Source organism: Artibeus jamaicensis, unplaced genomic scaffold (assembly GCF_021234435.1).
Source record: "Artibeus jamaicensis isolate MK-2021 breed Jamaican fruit bat unplaced genomic scaffold, CSHL_Jam_final contig_1015, whole genome shotgun sequence".
Lineage (NCBI taxonomy): Eukaryota > Metazoa > Chordata > Mammalia > Chiroptera > Phyllostomidae > Artibeus > Artibeus jamaicensis.
Genome location: NW_026521194.1, coordinates 1,948,331 through 1,969,307, shown reverse-complemented (window position 1 = coordinate 1,969,307; position 20,977 = coordinate 1,948,331). Strand labels below are relative to the sequence as shown.

Here is a 20,977-nt window from a genome sequence, read left to right as displayed (position 1 = left end):
AAAGCAGAATAGTTGAAGAACTTTGGATTTTGGAATGAGGTAGGTCAGGATTGAAATTCCAATTCTATTACAATGTAGCCATGTGAATTTTGACAAGGGTGACTTAGCATGATTCTTGACAGTCAGGTGTGCACTGATAACCCCCATCATTCTCCTTCTATGCCTGATGTGGAAGAGACAGCTGTCGAAGAAAAGCATGGATTGTAGGTCTGGACTGTTCTGGGCTCAGGTCCTGGCTCTGATGTTATGAGTTGGGTGACATTGGACAAGTTACTCAGTTTTCCAAATTTCTCTCTTTAAGAGAGGCATAGAAAGATATGCCCAAAGAATGATGAATATAAATGTTATTGTAACAATTAAATAAACTAATATAAGTAAAATGTTACTTAGAGAAAACATTAATGAACAGCTATTAGTATGACAAAGGAGACCAACTTTATTTCAATGGAAGATATGTCTTCAGAAGAAGTGATGGATCTATGAAGGACTTAATGACCAGTTGTAAATATTAGAGAGCTATTAATTTTCATTTTTTCCCTTTCTCTAAATTTTCAAAGTCATTGTTGCTGCCACCTCTCCCCTGCAAACTCTTCACCTCATTCTCCGTGTAACCCCTTGATCATCAGTTTTCATTAATATTTTCTTTTTCCCTTAAGGTCAAGCTTCTATAAAATAACCTTTCTTGTTTTTTTTTAATTCAAAAACAGCCCCCCAGGGAAAGTGGACTAGTCCATGATCTTCTTTTTCTGTCCTCGAGAACCAACCAACTGGAACCACAGAGAACATGTTTCTCCATGTCATTGTCATAGTCTTCAATTCTGTGAGTTGAGGAGGCTGCCTTAGCTCACTATCTTATTACTGCAGATGCAGAGTCCTGAGCCCTCACGCCATGGCAGCTGTGGTGGGAAAGAGGGGAATGAGTTGGAAGCCAAGTGTGAAGTGTGTAAAAGAATTTGTGACCAACAGATGTGGGAAATGAGGGCTGAGAGTCTTAGGAAGTGACTTCAGTTGGTTCACTCATCTACCACACTCACTGAATCTCTACCTTCTGTGAGGTATTGTGCGGATAAAGACAGAACAATACAGGTGCTTATGTGGTGCAAAAAGGAAAGTCTCATAGAAATTCAATGTTAAAAACTATTTCACCCAATTACAAAAATTGCACTGGAAAAGGAACTTCAGATCACGTCCTGAGTGATCAATGGGGCACAAACATCTCACAGCAGTGATGGACCATGCAGGGGCAGGGAAATAGGAGGAATGAGTCCAGAAATGAGGGAAGATACAGTGGGAAAAATCCCTGAATCAGTGTGCCCATGTTGCTGAGTGAGAGACAAGAAGGGTTTTTAGATTTCTTAATACTTCCTGGGTCATAGCATTGTATGTCAAGGGGTGTGGGCAGAGAGCTCCAGCAAGTGAGGACCCTCCCTCCTTCTAAAAGTCTCCCCTAGCCTGTAAATCTGTATGGCGAATCTTGCCCACCTTAGTTATACACACCTTCAGAGACAGGAGTAGGAAAGAGGAGGTGCAATGCTTAGCTCTCAGAAGGGTGGGGCAGTCCTCAGAGACACAAACACAGTCCCTCTTTCCTCCACTCTTGTCTCTCTCTACAGCCTGAGGCTGACAGGTGTTTTACCCTCATTTTCTAAGCAAAGTTTCCCTTTCTTCCTCATCTCCAAATCCTCATTTTGAATCATGCCAACTTTTCCTCTTTCATTTTGTTCACAGCCCCGGGGCTGGTGCTAGGATGCTCCTGTGCAATCCCTGTTTGAGTCTGTGAGCCTCATCCTCCCAGTCTTAGTAAGAGAAGAAGACTGGATGGTGCATGTGGGATCCTGCTCAGCTGCCTAATCACTCCTGCAAACTGGATTCAGTTCAAGTGCTCAAGTATCAGCCATGACTGGGTGCTGACAGATAACTTTCCCCTCTAAAAGTCAAGTCTCTTCCTGAAGCACAGGAAATGGTAAGTAGGTCACAAGAAAGGCAAGACTAAGAAGATCAGCAGTCTCTAAACTGCAGGAGTGGTTGATGCCAAGGAGGAAGCTGGTGGGGGACTCCTTGCCAGGCCTGCTGGCAGAATGGCACACGTGCTGGGGAGAATTCTGTCCAATGGTGTCAGTCACACTGTGGGTGGATTGCAAACTCTTTTGGAATGACAGGGCAGGAGTGGGGTGTGATTTGCTTTTTTTTCCCCACAAGAAATTTTTACAGGTGCCGGAAGGTGGTCTTCTACATACAGGAAATTTCAAAATCTTTTTTTGCACCAACATCCAGAGTGTTTTATTTATTTTAACACCCCCTCCAACACTTTTGAGTACATATTTTCACTCTGAGCCGAGGAAACACTAACTCTTGTTAAAGGCTCAGATAAGTTTTGAAATACTAGTGAGAGAAAAGTAGACAATGTCATTTCTCCTTTTGTACAAAATGTCACCTGTTAGATTTCCACATCCTACCATGTTATTTTAAATATTTTCATACATCACTAAATTTTCTAAGGACAGAGAGTAGTTCCAAAATATCTTCATTTCCCTGACTGTGCCCATCACAGTGGGCTTTCAACAGGTCATTGGTTTCCCATGGAATAAATCCCCTTGAATAACTTAAAAGCCGAAACACAGAATTTAGAACCTTATTTTCCTCTTTCTCTTCATTTTCTTCTCCTCTCTTCTCTTTCCCTTCTCACCTCCCCCTCCTTCCCCCTGCATCCCACTCGACTTCTGGGTTCAAGTCTTACTTCTGTCACTTACTACCTGTGATTCTGGACAAGTTACTTCATGTTTCTCTGTTGCACTTTCCTCACTTGTTGAATAGAAATGATACTAGCATGTTATAAAGTATCTATCTTATAATGTTATTGTAATGATCAGATAAATTAATATACATGAAGTACTTATAAAAGTGCCTGCTAATAAGTTGTTATGTAAGAGCTTGCTGTTAGCGCTTTTTTTCATTGATTTGTCTTCCCAACTAAATTCATATGTTTTGTCTTTCCAACTAAGTTACGAGCTTCTCAACCAACAACATGGTTTCTTGTGTTGACCCCTTTACTTAGTGTGGTGCCGGTGTGTCCAACCATTTGGCGTCTCTGGGCCACACTGGGAGAGAGTTGTCTCAGGCTGCACATTCAATACATTGTGACATGTAATCACACAAAAAATCTCATCATGTTTTAAGTAAATTCAGGATTTCATTTTGAGCTGCATTCACAGCCAACCTGGGCCGCACGAGACCCTGGGGCCGCAGGTTGGATGCCCCCAGACCACGGTAGAACCAGTATCAGCCATGGTAGCTTGCACTTCATTTTGATTGCCTCTGCAGTCTGCTCAGTGATACTTGGGTATGTATTTATTGGCACTTTGGGTGCAGAACTGAGGCTATAATGTGGTGGCTTGGTCAGGGCCACGTGGCTAGTGTGTGACACAGTGACACTAGCACTTACTCCTTCTGAGGACTGGTTCAGCGCTACTTTCTCTAGCCAACTGGACAACATGGCAGATGTTCAAGAGATACTTGTATCTGTTTATATGTGCACCTCTAAAATGTTTTCTTCCCATTTTATAGAGGTATTTGGCCATTTTTTAAAAAAATATTTTATTTATTTATCTTTAGAGAGGAAGGGAAGGAGAGAAGGAGAGAAATATCAATGTATGGTTGCCTCTTGTGCGTCCTTTGCTGGGAACTGGCCTGCAACCCAGGCATATGATCTGACTGGGAATCGAACCGTGATCCTTTGGTTCACAGGTCTGTGTTCAATCCACTGAGCTACATCAGCCAGGGCTGGTATTTGGCAATTTTTTTAAATTAGTGTTGATTTCTCACTTATATATTTTGGCAAAATTAAAATTCCTAAAAGATGAGATTTGTCAATTTTTCCAAAAAGTTTTCTTGCTAAAGTATAAAGTTCAGTCTCCTCCCCACTGCTCCTCTTTCAATGAAAGCTGTCATAGCTTTAGTTTTCATTCTCTACATTTCTGTATTTATTCTTTTACTTATCATGACATTTGACATGAGTCAGATGTCCTTGGAGTTGGAAGGATGGAGAGTATCATGTCTGAGTTACTTTCTTAGTGGCCTTCACTTGAAAACCGAACATTTCCTTTGCAATGGCCAAATTATGTGTCTAAGCCAGCAACATATTCTGAACCTCCAAAAGTTGTGTGAATGAATCAGCTATTACATTTCTATTGGAGCCAGAGATGGGAAGGAAATAGTGACATTTTTATCAGTAAGTACAGGGGCCAGCACATTTTGTAAAGTTGAGTAAGCAAATTCTGCTCTTGAATACCATTCTTGGGTACAGAAAAAGAAAAGAAAAGAAAGAGAAGCAGAAAGAGAGGTAAAAATCTGTCTTATTTGACATAAGGAAAAGAATGGGGTGGGCAAGAAAGAAAGAAAAGGAGAGAAAACAGAAAGAGGAAAAAAGGAGAGAGAACATAAGCTTAAATCCCAAGAGAAAGCTGAAGCAATACCAAAATAAGATAAATGAAAGGAAGAGACCTAAATGAAGATGTTTCCTGCGCTCAGGGTCAGTGGTGCTTAGAGTTACCTGTTCTTGTAATACTCATGTTTTTAGAAGTGATTAGGAATCTCTATTAGTTAGTAACACCCCAAATAGTTTTTGGGTGGAGAAGTCTCCAGTGACTTTCATGGTGTGATACACAATTTCATAAAATTATATTACAGCGTTTCTTAACTTTTTATTCCCCCAGTGGTCCTGCTCACCCTTCAGCTTGGGTAAAAATCATCTACTTCCATTGGCTAATCTGTGGGAGAAAATTTTCTAGAAAATTTAGCCTGTATGACCCAGAAGTTTGAGACTGACGATCTTCACTTGTCATCTTTCACTGAAGGAACCCAGCAGCAGCGCTCAGATTTTGAGTGGAAACATTGCAGACGATGCTGAACTCAGTCATTATGGAGGGTGTGTCTTTTGAGGTGAGCTTCATAACTATTTTTGGGTTAGTTCTAAAGTAGTTGTACTGATTGTTAGTCCAGCACAGACCACAGTTTGTTCTGACTCATCTGCCATCACTCACCCGACACCCTTGCCTAGGAGGGCCTTGGATTAAGGTCTGTGAGACAGGGGCAAATTGATGAATCCTTTTGGTAACGAGCCCAAAGCTAGTATATCACCCCACGTAGTTGTAGTAGCTATCAAAGCAATGATTTATTTACTTTTCCTGAACTGATATGTAGACCAAGCAGGTGGGCAGCCCTTGGCTTCAGCTGGAGGGCATGGAGGAATATTCCAGTTGCTTATCTCGTTCTACCATTGGGTTTGCTCCCTCTGGGCACCTGGGAGCTCTAAAGAAACGTGCCTTAAATGGTAATGTTTGTAGTTGGAAGTGTCAAGGTACCTTGCCTAACTTCAGCAGAAAAAGAATGATTAGTATGGTGTGATGTAACACATTCAAGAAAAATAACAATATTCAACATGGAAGCTTGCTTAGGGTCAGACCATGGTGAAACCAAAGGAAGTTTTATTAGTCTGCTGGTTAACCTGGCTTATAAGCTGGCTAAAATCACAAGGCTATACAGAACTGGTAGGAATGGAGAGTAGAATGGTTACCAGACACTGGGAGATGGAGAAAGTTGGGGGAGGGAAGTCAAATGGTATAAACCTGCAGTTATAGGGTGAATGGCCATTTCTTCTTATTTAGTAGAAATGAAGCTGCTAATTCATAAGGTCGATAAAAGAATGTCTTTTTATCATTCAAGAGTATATTACTTCCAAAAGGGATATTAGAGATCAGCTATCTGCCCACTGCTTCTTTCTGATGGAGATGCCGAGACCCAGAGAACTCAGTGGCTGGCCCAGTCCCGCAGCGAGCTAGTGGTGCGGTTAAGTAGTCATGGTTTAGCCCTCGTCCTCAAAGGAGCCCGTTTTTCTAAAATTGATTTATGGAAACATCTTTCTACCTTAATCAAGCAACTGCACAATTGAATTTTGAGAAAGCTACTAACCCATTAAAGTACTTCCAGTTAGGGTTTACCTATTTTATTCTGCAAATTCTAACACAACGGGTAATATAATACTGAGGTTCTCCTAGGGCTATCAATAAAGTTAGGAGGATAGTAAAAATTTTTCAAGGCTTACTTCGATATTTTCATGAAAGCCCGGTATGACATATTCCAAGAAATAAGGTTATTCTTTTTCCTTCAAAGGCAATTTTTACTAGAAAACACTAAAACTATGAATATGTTTTTTAAATTGCATTTCTAAATTCATTCCTGCCTATACTAAGAAATGGGGTTCTTTGTATATGTAGTTTCGAAAAGAGTTTCTTTTTTCTGATTAGAAAAGCAAGATGTGTTATTGTAAAAAAATTGATACATACAGAAACAATATGAAAATAAGGGGGAACAACCACCTACTACTGGAGATAATTTCTGTTTCCACTCCAATGAATTTCCTTCAAGTCTTTTTTTTACATGCGTGAGTGTAAATACACACAAAATTTCCCATAATGAGTTAACATGTTATTTACAGTTTTGAGGCCTACTATTCTCACTATCATTATGTTACTAGCAATTTCCTCTTTCATAAATGCTTTAGAATTTAAATTATTTAAATGGCAACAGATTATTCAATCTTATCAATAGCCTATAATTATTTTAATCACATTTTATAATTATAATCTTTTGGGCATTTTCATTTTTTTTCTTTCTAAGCAGTGCTGCAAAAAACAGTTCTGTGTGTAATTTTTGCAAACATTTCTGATTAGATTCTTAGTAGATACGGATGGGCTTAAATAAATGATCGGTCTCAGTCTTTCCTGGAGTAGCTCCAGAAATGCATAACGAGTGGACAGCTGAATCTTCTCTACGGACGCATGGTCAACTTATGCGATATTGGAGTATTTAAACACCACCCATTAGAGCTTGGAACATGGGCTTTGAGCTGAGGCCATTCACAAGGACCTTATGGAAACTGTGAGCTCTTATGTAAAAACACTACCGGCTCCCGTGGAACGTGTGGCTTCAGTCCCTGGCTGAGTAGCACTCCCTCGCAAATTATTTTCTGCCTTGTCAGATGGTTACAGATGATTTCTTCATGTCAGCTTTGAGAAAGCATGCAGGGGAATTTTCAATTTACAATGGAGCTACCAAGATTTCATCACCAGAGCAGTTACTGAGCTACATATTTAAAACCTTTGATCGGTTAAATAAATATACTCAGTACCCAGAGGCTCCTTTGGAAAGTACGGGAGTGCTGGGGCCGGCCCTCCGCCTTTCCACTGGTTCTCTTCTTCCTGTTCTTCGATTCCCTGGCAAATATTTACTTTGCGAGTTCAGGGTGTGGCCTGTACATTTCAAAGAGCATGTTCTCTTTGTGCCAGAAATAGAAAATTAAAAGTTCCCCTCTGTTAATGAGATAGGAGCTCAGCCATATCACAGTAGCTGATAATGCTCAGGCGTTTACCTCGGTTTAGACTCATATCTAATAGAGAAGAGGATGTAGCTGGTTCCACAAAACGGTAAGTAAATGCGTCAACTTCTGGATGTTGTGAAACATACAGGGAACTGGGGTCTACCTAGCTGGAGGGTTCTGGCCAGAAGCTTTGCAACTTCAAATCAATTAAATCTGTGAACATTTTTTGATCCTAAATTTCCATTTCTTGGATGTACATCTGCATTTGTGTGTGAGTGCATATGTGTGCCTGAATGCATATGTATGTTTTATAATCCAAGACTAAGCAGAAGTGAATTTTGATAGCAGGAAAGAAGTGTCCCTGGCAATTTCATGAACCAGAATTCCACTGGGAATTCTGTCGGAAAGATTCATTCCACCCTGTGGTAGCACAGTGGAGGAAAACAATTTCCTAGATGCCTGCAAAGAACGTTTTTGTTTTTTGTGAAAAAAAAAAAAAAAACAAAACAAAACAAAAACAAAAAACAAACAAACAAACAAAAAAAAAACAAAGCACAAACGTGGAGCCAATGTCAAAAACAAGCACGAAGTTTCATCTATTGGGCCTTCCCAAGACTGTGGGACGTTAAATGTTTGACCTGTGTTAAGTTTTCACAGTATTTGCTGTCACGTGAAGGGGCAGAGTGACTTCCTAGTTGGTCAAGATAGTTGCGAAGGAGATACTAAAAGATGTTAGTAGGATGATGGAACATGCTACGGATGCTCCATCATGTACCATAACATGGAGGGTGGGCAAATCCTCACTGTTAGGCATATTGGCTCCATAAGAGGGCCCTGTGGTCTCTCTGGAGCTATTGTGCTGAATGGGACCCTTCAACCTGCCATCTTAAAAAATACTGCAGGTTATGGAGCCCTGCATGATAATGTGATGGGGACTTTGACAGGGAGAGGAAACAGGATTTTCTGCAGCCCCTTGGCAAGTATGAACAGTCAGGCAAACAAAAGAACACATTAAGAAAATCATTCAAGAGCTGGACATGTGCCAAGGGGTGGACCCTGCTGTGGGAAACCAGCTTATTTGGAAAAGAGGGAAAGAAGACCACCATGGCAATGAAGGCGATTACGGATCCAGCCTTGCTGTTTCTGGATGAGCCCACCACTGGCTGAGGGCTGGCACATTAAATGCAGTTCTGCTGCTCTTGCAGAAGACGTGAAGGCAGGGAAAGATGGCGTTGTCTTTGTTCATCAGGCTCGCTAAGTCGTCTTTGAACAGTGCCATAGCCTACCCTGTTGGCTCTGGGGAGAGGATGTTTTACACTCCCGAGCAGGGGAATTTGGCATAGTTTGCATCAGCTGGTAACCAGTGTGAGTCCTATAGCAACCTTGTGGATTTCTTCCCACGAGTTGCTCATGAAGATTCCCCTTCTGCGGCTGCACAGAACCCCAGCAGGTGGGAAACTGGATGCAACTGAAAAGCCTTCAAAAGGTCAAAAAAAAAAAAAAAAAAAAGCAATACAGGGAGGAATTAGCTGGATTTTACCTCAATTCCTCTTTCCACAGAGACACTATAAATCTGAACTGGATATCTCGCGGTAGGTCAAAGAGGAGTACGTGGTTTTCACATATCCAAACTACACCACGTATAGTTTGCTCATCAGTTCCAGTGGGTGTTCTAATACTCACTCAAAAATTGACTTGGTGACTCCCAAGCCTCCATTCCTGAGATAACAGCACCTGTTGTCAGTGGGCTGGTTACAGGGGCTTTTGACTTTGGTTTATACAACAACCCTGCAGAAATTCAGGATGGAGCTGGCTTCCAGTTTTCCTGGACCTGCAACAATTCTTGAACAGTAGCACCTCAGAGGCACCAGGTTTGGTTCTTGAAAAGAAATAGTTCATGTGTGAGTATAGGGGTTGCTACCATGGAGTAGCATCATATACTTTTTTGGGGGGAAAACTGTTATCTGACCTACTCCTTGGATTGTAAGGATCCAAGGATTTTAGGATTTGTAAGGATTTTAGGATATACCATGTATTGACAAACAGGTCGTATTTAACATTGGGCTGAAGCTGCAGGTCAGAGTGACATCCTGTGGTCAGTCCTGCCTTGACCGTCTCTTTAGTAGTAACAAGTATTTTTTCAGGTCTCTTTGAGAACTCTTAGGCCTTGGTTGACCTGCATCTAACTTATAAGTATTCCTCAGCATGGCTATACAGCCTTGCAACATAAAGAGTTTATGGGCTGAAGCTCTGTCTCAAGGTAAACGGGTCACGATAAATAAGGCTTATGTCCTGTAGGATGTTCCGCAGAAGACCATTTTTACACAACCAAGCTGTTCTCTTGGGGTCTGGAGAAATCGTCTGGCGTTAGCGTACAAAATGGTCATTTTCTTCACAACTGGCTGCCTAAAATTGCTGTTTCTAAAAAAACGCTTTAAAAAGCCATTCGTAGGAGGTATCTCTAGAATCCCAGGTCACATTTTTTTTTCAGACCACCTTTGACTTCAGCCCCAGCTGTAGCGTTGTGAGTTTAGACCACGTCACACTGACAACAACTTCCCCTGAGCATGCTTGGTACGTAGTCCTTCTGCTCTAAGACCTTCTCTGAGACTGACGAAGAATGCTGAACTGATGTATCCTCCCTCAAGCACAGCTTCAAGCCCAAGAGGGACTGATGCTCCTGTGGACCATCTTTAAGTAACGAGGGTGTGAACCAGCTGAAAGAGACTTCACCCACCATTGTTCTGGGCAACAATTCTGGAAGACAGCTGTATGTTTCTTAGGAGGTTGCAGTGCTCACAGAATGACCTTGAATGTGTGTCCCCTCTCCACGTCGCTGCCTCACTACTGGTTCCTGAGATGGTCTCATGAATAAGTGGTTTGTTCCCCAAGCTCTACTTCCAGGGGAACCTGAACTAAGATGCTAAGAGACAGAATGCTTGGTTCATTTCAAGCAGTCATTGTGGGAACTTGCATTTTTTTCATTGAAGGTAGGGCTATTATTTGTATTTTTAATGATCTCTGCAATAACTCAGACTTGGTATATACAATTAAGTCTGTGTGGAAAGTACAGTTTGTACTACTGTCTGAAAGAAATAAAAGTCCAGGCTAATGACATGCAATGCCATCCACTTGATAATCAGAAAATACACCCTGGAGGAGGAAATGGACAACAATCCATTGGCTTGGAGAAGAGATTTCTAGATTCAGCTCCGGTCCTCATGGTTGGACACTGATGAAGTCAAACACCTGTCTGGCTTCAGTGTCCTCATCTTTAAAATTAAGATATTGAACTAGATGGCCTCTGTACTCCTCTAGCTTAGAAACTCAGTAATTTGTTATTCCTTAAAAACCATGAAAAAGACCATGTTTATCAGTGAAGCTCAGCTAGTCAGGACCCACTGCTGTGAAAACGGCAAACCTAAAGCTGTCTGAATCCTTGGCCCCAAGTCCTTTGTAAGAAGAAAAGATCCTGCCTCCCTGCTTTCACAGCCTCTTCCTTACTACAGTAACGGTCACCCAGTCAGTGCTCCATAAACGCTGTTATAAAAAGAACTCCTACCATCTTCCAGAAGCTTTTCATGGCACCAACATTAGAACGAGAACAGAAAGATGGAACTACCTGAGTCAGCATGACATAGCTTATAGTCATCTGTCACAGATATGGCAAGGGAGTTCGGTGACAAGTGATCACATTTTGTGAACAATTTCTATGAGAATGTTTCATACAGTATGAGTATGGACCCTGTATTGCCTTGTTATATAGTTATTTGTGTGCGTTTTAACTCTCTTTATTAAATGATCTCTTGAATTCAACCATTGTCACGTATTACTGAATACCTCACACGGAAGGCACTTGTCACTTTTTTCTGGTAAAAAAAAAGAAAGAGTAAGAAACTGAGGCTCTACCATAACAGGAATTAGGACTCATCAGGAATGAGTCTGAGATTTGAAAAGAATGTTTATAAAATAAAGTCCAATGTGATAAATACCCTTTTACCAAATGAGGTTTGAAATAATTTTCTTCTGTTAACCTCTCAGTAGTATGTACATTGACCTAAAAAATCCACCGAAGGTTACATTGAAAAAATTTGTAAGTGACAACTTTGGAATACACACCTATCAAACTAAGCGTAGGGAAATAAAATCGCAATTATTATAAAAGTGTGTCAAACTCAGTTCTCTTCTACAGTTATTAAAGGGAGAGGAAAAGAGAGAAGTTCTGAAAAGACCAGTGAGGGAGGAGAAGAGGGGAGGCCACAGGAGTGGAGGAAGGAGAAGTCAGTGCAGAACATGAGCAAGGAAGAATAGTCACAAGGAGCGAGGATTGTGGGCTGGAGCGTGTCAGATATAGGTGGGTGATTTTCGTTTGGTTATGAGCTTTACTGAGACATAATTCACGTACCATAAAATTCAGCCTTTTAAAGTGCACAACTCAGTGTGTTTTAGCCTATTCATAGGGTTATGCAGACACCATCACTAACTATTTTTAGAATAAGAAGAAACGACAGCACCATTAGCGGTCACTCTCCATTCCCCACCCTTTACCCCGACACCCCAACCTAGACAATCACCATTCTACATCCTGTTTCTACAGGTTGACAATTTTGAGTGTTTCTTATAAATGAAATCGTATAACATGTGCTTGGTTTTCTTTCACTTGGTGTAATGTTTTCAAGGTTCATCCATGCATCAATACTTCAATCATTATTATTGCCAAATACTGTTCTATTGTGAAAATTTGCTGCATTTGATGTTTTCTGTTGATTAGTTTATGACATATGGGTTGTTTCCATTTTTTTTGGCTGGTATGAATAAGTCTGCCATGAACATTCATATACAAGGTTCTTTGTGGATATACATTATTGTTTCTCTTGGGTATAAGTGTAGGAACGCGATTGCTCAGGTGTATGGTCGTTCTAGGATCCCCCATTTGGGAACCGTCAAACGTTTTTCACCGTGACTGCAGCCTATTTCATCATCAACTGTGTGTGAAGGTTTAGTTTCTCTACATCACTGCCAACACTTCTTATCAGTCTTTTTGATTCTGCCATTCGTGTGGGCGTGAAGCGGCATGTCATAGTGGTTTTTATTTACAATTTCCTAAGGACTAAAGGTAGCAAGCATTTTCTCCTGGGCTTCTTGGCCATTTGTAGGAATGGCCAAGAACATATATCTTTGTAGGAATGTCTATCCAGATATTTTAAAGTTGGGTTACTTATATTTTTACTTTTAATTTGCAAAATCTTCTCACATATCCTGGGTACAAGTATGTACAAGTATAAGTCCTTTACAGGTATTTGATTTGCAAGTATTTTCTACCTTTCTGTGGGTTGTTTTTTTTTACATCTTTATAGTATCCTTAGATGCACAAAAGATTGTAGCTTTGATATAGTTCAGTGAATTTGTTTTCTTTATTTTGTCGTTTGAGATTTTGGTGCTGTATCTGAAAAATCATTGCCCAACCCAAGTTCATAGATACTTACTCCCATGTTTTCTTCTAAGACTTTCATAGTTTTAGCATGTGTAGGTCTGTGACCCATTTTGAGTTAATTTTTGTGTATGGGTGAGGTAGTGGTTTAACACCATTTTTTTTGCACGTGGATACCTCGTTGTGCCATTGCCATTTGTTGAAAAGACCATTCTTTTTCCCACTGAATAGGAAAGCTGACCATTCACATGGAGGTTTCTACCTGGCCTCTCAATTCAATTCCATCCCATTGATCTGTATGTCTACACGTATGCCAATAGCACATGTCTTGACTGGTGTAGTTTTGCAGCAAGTTTTAGAACCAGGGAGTATAAAGTCTTTGACTTTGTTCTTCCTTTTCAAGATTGTTTTGGCTATTTGGGATCCCTTGTAATTCCATACAAATTTGAGTATTGGTTCTGGCTCTACCATTTCTGCAAAGAAGCTAGCTGGGATTTTGACAGCAACTGTGTTGACTCTGTAAGTCGGTTTGGGGAGAAGTGCCATTTTGACAATGTTACTTAAGTCTTCTAATCTATGACATGATATCTCTTTTTATTTATTTAGAAGTCTTCTTTAATTTCTTTAATGAATAATGTTTTGTAGTTTTCAAATTTATTTTGTTAAATTTATACCAAAGTATTTTAATATTTTTGATGCTATTATAATCACTGTTTTCTGAGTTTTATTTTTAGGTTATTCATTGATAGTGTATGGAAATATAATTGATTTCCGTATATTGGTCTTGAATCTTAGAACTTTGTTAAACTCATTAGGTCCAATAGTTCTTTAGTGGATTATTTAGGATTTTCTACATACAAGGTTACTTCATCTGCAAATTAAGATGGTTACTAATTCCTTTCTTATCTTTCTTATCTTATTTCTTTTCCCTCTTTTTTGCCCAATTGTTCTGGCTAGAAACTCCAGCACAATGTTGACTAGAAGCATGAGATCAGATATCCTTGTCTTGTTCTTCAATTCAGGGGAAGGTGTTCCACCTTTCAGTATTAAGTATGGTGTTAGCTGTGGGGTTTTCATAGATGATCTTTCATCAGGTTGAGGAAGTTCTATACTACTCCTAATTTAGTGAGTTAATTCCTGGTTAGATTTTATCAAATGATTTTCATATGGTTTTTGTTTTTTATTGTTAATATATGTGCTACATATCCTGGGAAAAATCCCACTTGATTATATTTACATATGTTACTGGATACAGCCTACTAGTATTTTGTTGAGGATTTTTGTGTCTATATGAGATATTGGCCTGTAGTGTTCTTGTGATTTTTTTTTCTTGTTTTGATATCAGTGTAAGACCGTCTTCATAGAAAGAGTTAGAAATTCTTCCTTCTACTTTCTGGAAACATTTGTGAAAAATTGATTTAAAATTTTTTGAGTGTTTGGTATAATTTACTAGTGAAGTCATCTGGGTCTGGACTTTTCTTTATAGAAATAGTTTTAGTTACCAATTTAATATCTTTATTTATTATAAAGTTATTCCAATATATTACATTTACTTGAGTCAGTCTCAGAAATTTTTGTCTTTCTAATAATTTGTCCCTTTCATTTACATTATGTAATTTATTGGCATTTTAGTTATTTATAGTATTCTCTTTAAGTCCTTTTTCATGTCTTGAATTTGGTAGAGATATTCCCTTTTCAATTCCTGAGTTCAGCAATTTGTCTTCTCTTCATTCTTCAGGCCTTCCTGCCCTTATTGCTTGATTAGTTCAGTTAAAGCTTGTTAATTGTGTTGATCTTTCTGAAGAAGCAATTTTTGGTTCCACTGATTTATTGTTTTGCTGTCCCCCATTTCTGTTATCCTTGTTATGTTTCCCTCTGAGCAGTGCTTTCGCTGAATCACAATGTTTTTTTATTTTATTTTAAAGATTTTATTTATTTTTAGAGAGGGGAAGGGAGGGAGAAAATGAGAGAAACACCAATGTATGGCTGTCTCTTGTGACCTCCTTTACTGGTTTCTCCTTTGACATATTGGTTGCTTAGGAATGTATTGTTTAATATCCATGTATTTGTAAATTTCCCAAATTTCCTTCTGTTACTGAATTCTAATTTAATTCCATTGTGGTTTAAAAACATACTTTGTATGATCTCAATCATTTTAAATTTATGAAGACTTATTCAATGTCCTAGCATGTGATTTCTATTGGAGAATGTTCTGTATGCACTCAAGAAGAATGCCTATTCTGCTGATGTTGGATGACGTGTTTTATAGATGTCTGTTAGTTTTACTTGGTGTAGAGTGCTGTTCAGATATTTATTTTCTTGTGGATTTTTTGTCTAGTTTTTCCTTTTTTAAAAAAGTTATTTTATTGTTGTTCAATTAGAGTTGTCTGCATTTACCCTCCACCACTCCCCCCCCCACACCCCAGCCATCCCCACCTCTTTCCTTTGCTTCCGCCCACCTCCCCCCCTTTGGTTTTGTTCATGTATTCTTTATAGTTGCTCCTGGAAACCCTTCCCCCCCATTATCCCCTCCTACCTCCTCTATCAGTACTGTCAGATTGTTCTTAATTTCAATGTCCCTGGTTATATTTTGCTTGCTTGTCTGTTTTGTTGATTAGGTTCTAGTTAAAGGTGAGATCATGTGGTATTTGTCCCTCACCTTCTGGTTTGTTTCACTTAGCATAATGCTCTCTAGTTCCATCCATGCTGTCGAAAGGGTAGGAGCTCCTTCTTATTGCTGTGTGGTATTCCATTGTGTATATGTACCATTGTTTTTTAACCCATTCATTTACTGATGGGCACTTAGGTTGCTTCCAGCACTTGGCTATTGTAAATTGTGCTGCTATGAACATTGGGGTGCATGGGTTCTTTTGGATTGGTCCTTCGAGTTTCTTAGAATATAATCCTAGCAGTGGAATTCTACTTATTTTTAAAAATATGGTATTGACATATTCAAATTTTGCTTAATTGTCTATTTTTCTTTTCAGTTTTGTCAGTTTTGCTATATGTATTTTGAAGTGATATTGATGTATATTTAGTCATAATTTTTATATCTTCTGGATGGATTGATCCTTTATCATTATGGAACTTCCTCTTCATTTCTAGTTACTTTTTTGTTTTAAAATCTGTTTTTATCTTTTTAGATATAAGCAGAGCAATTCCAGTTCTCTTTTGTTTATTGTTTGATGATGGTTTATCTCAACTCATTTGTGCTTAGTGGAGAGTTTAAAAAATTATTTCAATGTCATTTATTTGTAAATGATCATATAATACAATTCACTTTTTTCTTTGGATGTACAACTTTATGATTTTAAACACACAGGTAGATATGTGTAGCCATGCCTATAATAGCATAAAACCAATTCTATCACCCCTACCAAACACACTTGCATTGCTTCTCTATAGTTCACCTGTTCTGCAAACCCAATCCCTAGCACACAATGATATTCTCCTTAGTGGAGGGTCCTTATTATATCATCATTATCATTATCATCATCATCATCATCATCATCAGCACTATTATTTGACATTTGTTTTATTGATTAACCACTGTTGATAGTCTTCTTCATTTTCAACCCTCCTGGAGTTTGGGTTGAGTCACATAACCACATCAACATCAGGAGTTTAGGGCAGGTGGGATTACTTGCTGGGCTGTAATATTGGTTAGAGTCCTGTAAATGAAGCAGACTCTGAGAAGAGTTGATACAAAATGAAGAGGAAGCTGAGACCTGAGCCTCTTTTTTTAAAAAAAAATCCTCACTTGAGGATATGTTTATTGATTTTAGAGAGAGAAGAAGGAAGAGAGAGTGGGAAATATGAATCCCATGTGCCACATGGGACAGAACCCACAACCTAGGTATGTACCCGGATTGGAAATTGAACCCACAACCTTTGGGTGTATGGAATGATGCTCCAAACAACTTAGCCACCTGGTCAGGATGAGGCTTGAGTGTTTCTTAAGGGTTGGTATTTTCCACAGAAGTTGGAGACACTTCTATACATTGTTATATTACCTGATCTGAAAGGTAGCCTAGAAATTCAAGGTCTTTGGTGATAGGTGAACACGAGCTAGCAATTACAAATGGTTCTTGGGTATGTCTGGAATCCTCCCCCTCTCTGATTGGCTTTGGAAAGCAAATAGAGTATAACAATAGGAGTTCTGGAATGTTCCTTTGTGGGGCTGACCTTTAAACTACTGCTAAGCCATATCCTCTCTTTTCAGAGATAAGAGATGAAATTAAAACTGGTTGGGAATCTTTGAAGGATTAACAGGATTTTCCCCTTTCCTTCCCTTTCCCACTTTGACCTTCACACTTTCCCAACAAGAAGAAGAGGAAGGCAGGAAGTTTTCCCTGTGGGTTTTTTCTTTGTGACGACATGATGGGGCAGGTCCATTGATGGGGAAAACCCCATGGAGAACACGCCTTTTGTGTACATTCCCAATAATTGCTATAAGTAGTGCCATCTAAGTCTCAGGGTTCTACCAGAGCTCAGCAGCTCTCCCAGGGCACTGAGTACTCAGCACTGTGCACATCTATCCTCTGAGCTGAAAATGATGAGCAGTAGTAAGTGTTTCCTCCTGGCTGCTTTGATGTCACTGCTGCTACTCCACCTCTGCAGCCAGACAGAAGGTAAGTGTCTCTCTTCCTGCTGGCCTGGAAGGAAGGACTAGTTTCATTTTTCTCTAAGCCTTGAGCTCCTCTGGGGGTCCCCAAAGGAAGGAAGCCCGTTAGAAAGTCTTCAAAAGGGATTGATGGGAGTTGTCAGCTCATTGGTGAATGAAGATGGGAAGGATTCTTGCTGTTTATCAGCCTTTTTCCTCTGTGCTGTCAATCCCAGCAGAATTTGGGGGGTAGGAAGCTTCAGAGAGATCCCTGAGCTCCAGCATTCTGCCAAAGTGCTGTTTCTGGGAGTGATGTGAATTGGGTAATATTACCTGAGAATGGGGTCATTCTAGAATGCAAGGAGTGCTTTCACTTCCCCAGCTTTCTCACCTCCCAACTAGTTCTAGTGAAGTTTAAAACTCATCCTTTGTGGCACCTGAGTTCTTCATTTTTGCAAGGCCTCTGGGACATCTCTTGCCAACTTTGTGATAACTTTTATCCTTGTCTTACATCAGATTATAATGTGACTTGGAGGAATGTCCAAGTAGTGCTTTATTGCTATAAGAGAACGCCACTTTTAGCAACAGGTGCATTCCTAAAAATGCACCTGTTGGACTGTTATGAGCAAAATGAAAAACTTCCATTAACTATTATAATTTATAGAGCGCTATAGCTAGTGCTCTAGTAATAGCTTCTATAAAAGCATTTGCCTTTGTAAAATCTTGTCTTTCCCCTCAATACACAGTGGCCAGATAATAGATGGAAATCTGCCAATTTATTCATTTTCTGAATTTGGAAGTTTATCTGTGAGAGTTTCTTTGAGTGGAAGTTACTCATATTCTTGAGTAATTACAGTGGGCAGAACTAAGACTGTTTGTGTTTTACAGCAAAGATACTCCTTTTATGACAAATGTGCTTCTGCACTATATTTGAATTCCCCCCACAAAACTCTTTTTTCAAGGAACTGGAAACTACGTTAAATTGGGTCTCCAAGACACTGGAACTGTTCCTCCAAATAGTTTATTTACCCTGTAAATCAGATTCTAGGTTTTCCACAACTACAAGTAGTTTCATAATACCTATCAGAGGGGAGTCTCTTCGTGTGGACTCAAAGCCTTTCTTTTCTTTTTAGCGGCAAGCACCTTCGACTGCTGCCTTCGGTACACAGATCGCATGCTTCGTGCCAGAAATATCCATAGCTTCTCGAGGCAGTTCGCCAATGAAGCTTGTGACATCGATGCAGTCATGTAAGTTATTAATCGATTTTGACTCAGTTGTACCAGGGGTACATGGGAATTTCAGGAATAAAAAGTTTTTGCCTGTTTTGGCGTTTCATTTGGAAATAACAAATGTGGCAAAGGTAGCTTTGTTTTAGTAGTGGTTGCCTATTTCAAAGCTCACTTGTGTATATACATATGAGCACATGTATATGTAATTTTATTCAATTTATTGGTGTATAGAATTATATAACGTTCAAATGTGCAGTTCTGTAATACGTCATCTGTACTTTGCATCGGGCACTTACCACCCAAAGCCAGGCATCCTTCTGTGGTGACAGAAGGAGGCTTGACTCAAAGCTCACTTTGGATAAGACTAGGATAAGGCAAAAGTTTTTTTTTTTTTAAAGAAATGTAGTAGGGGCAAAATCACTTTCTAAGATAAACTTATAGGCTCCTAAAGTTCTATCTCAGGAAAATGTGGAAAACATTTTGTCCCAGAAAATGGCTGAGGCTGTAAGTAAAAATTCAGAATAATTATACTGTCATGTACAATATTCTTGATATATAGAGAATAATATACTTTAGAATTATATATAATATATATTATATATAGTTATATATATATTCTGGGACTTTATTTTTCTGCCATTGCACAGCAATTTGTTAAATTGTAGAGAAAGTCAAGGAGCATTCCTTTCATTTCTTGCATCAAGCTTTATTGGGACAGTTTTTTTTTTTCATTTTGTTTCACCTTGAAGTAAATGAAATGTTTAGTGTGTGAAGCAATCAATTGAAATATGAAATTTCTGTTGTATGTTCCATGAAAAAGCCACTTAAAACTCTTTAAACATAAATCAAATTTTCTGATTTTTCAGCTTTTACACAAAGAAAGGATGGTCTGTGTGTGCAGATCCGAAGAAGAAATGGGTGACACATGCCATGCATGTCCTCAGGTATGAACGGTCACAATCCATCAGCCTCTCTGCAAACGTGGGGGTGAGGGCCAAGGGCAGGGTGGTAAATCCTAGCCTCGCTGGGGTGGCTCAGCCTAAGCACTGGGGAATTTTGAAAAGGGAAATTGGAGTTGGACCATCAAAACAAAAATTCAATTTTTCCACTTACAAAACTTTTTTATTTTTGAAAATTTAATTTTTCACATGATGTATTAGATTCCTCTATGCATTTGATACTCATGAGCTGTTTGATTCTCGTGTCAGGAATGTCTCCTGTTTATATAATTTGCAGACTTCATGACATTCATTTATTAAAAACTGAGAAATAAATAGTGAGAAAGAGAACCGTGGTTCCAATTTACACTGATGATAATAGCAAGTCACATCTTATCACCAGACAGAAGCCATTGAACACCAGGGGGCTGTAGACACGGAATTTGAAGACACAGTGCACGTGTTCACGTCCTGTCTCTGTCATTAGCTCACTGAGCTTTGGTGGGCGGGGCTCTTGTTCTCGCAGCCTCGATGTCCTTTTTTGCACTCAGAGCTACTTAGCATCCTGAGATAGGAATAAAGGACGAGAGGCGATCGTGAGGTATGGGAGCCCTCCCCGCCAACCAGTCACTCGGTCATTGCTTATTTGTTTCTTCTCTTTCTCTTTACAGCCTACATGCCAAAAAGATGAAAATATGATGCTCTCTGGAAGGAAATTGGATACAGCTGAAGAACAAAAAGAATCCCGCTGGACTTGGTGGTTTCATGAGCACATCGTTGAGGGTTTATCACTTACCTGATTTGTGTCGTCGGACTTGTCCAGTTAACGAAGTTGATACCCATCGCATCATACTTTGCTTTGTTAAGCACTGCATCAGAATCAAGCTATTTTATGTTAAGTTATTTATATATGTGGGCTTCGTGTATATGTTTTCCTATTTAATAATGGTTTTCCATAAGCTGTTTAGTACAATGTATAACATTATGCACTGGAGAACTTTTTTGCAAGCAGCAGATTTGTTTTTCTTTTTTAAAAGTATTTAACATTCTTCTGTTTATATTGCTTTTCCCTAAGTTGTTGTAATTACCTATACAAGATAAAAATGATGAGAATAAATGTTAAAAATAAAAGAACCAAAAATTGTTTGTTGATTGAGTTATATAGCATTTAAGATATATTAAAAATATTTAAGCTATAGTAGGAAATATAAACATTTTCTGAAAAGTTGCATTTCTCACTTATTCCTACCTAGTTATTCCCTTTATCTCTATCCCTCATGGTCCAGGACTTCATTCTATATGAATTATAATGGAAAAGGTTTTCTTTCAAAGTCATCCAAATTAGAAATTAGAAAGATCCTTATAGCTGAGATTCACAGCTCAGTGTTTAGCAATGTAAT

The 20,977-nt window shown here is 39.1% G+C and overlaps 1 protein-coding gene across 1 annotated transcript in view; it reads left to right on the top strand.

Moving 5' to 3' along the window:
* Positions 1–20,706, top strand: part of CCL20 (C-C motif chemokine ligand 20) — a 35,221-nt gene extending 14,515 nt beyond the window's left edge. Inside the window, exons 3-9 of the mRNA XM_053671457.1 lie at positions 1,729–1,963; positions 4,713–4,938; positions 16,592–16,662; positions 17,136–17,437; positions 18,543–18,657; positions 19,506–19,583; positions 20,249–20,706. Of these exons, the coding sequence (XP_053527432.1) occupies positions 17,359–17,437; positions 18,543–18,657; positions 19,506–19,583; positions 20,249–20,276 (300 nt within the window). The 5' untranslated portion in view covers positions 1,729–1,963; positions 4,713–4,938; positions 16,592–16,662; positions 17,136–17,358 and the 3' untranslated portion in view covers positions 20,277–20,706. The remainder of the gene's footprint in view (positions 1–1,728; positions 1,964–4,712; positions 4,939–16,591; positions 16,663–17,135; positions 17,438–18,542; positions 18,658–19,505; positions 19,584–20,248) is intronic.
* Positions 20,707–20,977: the final 271 nt, after the last annotated feature.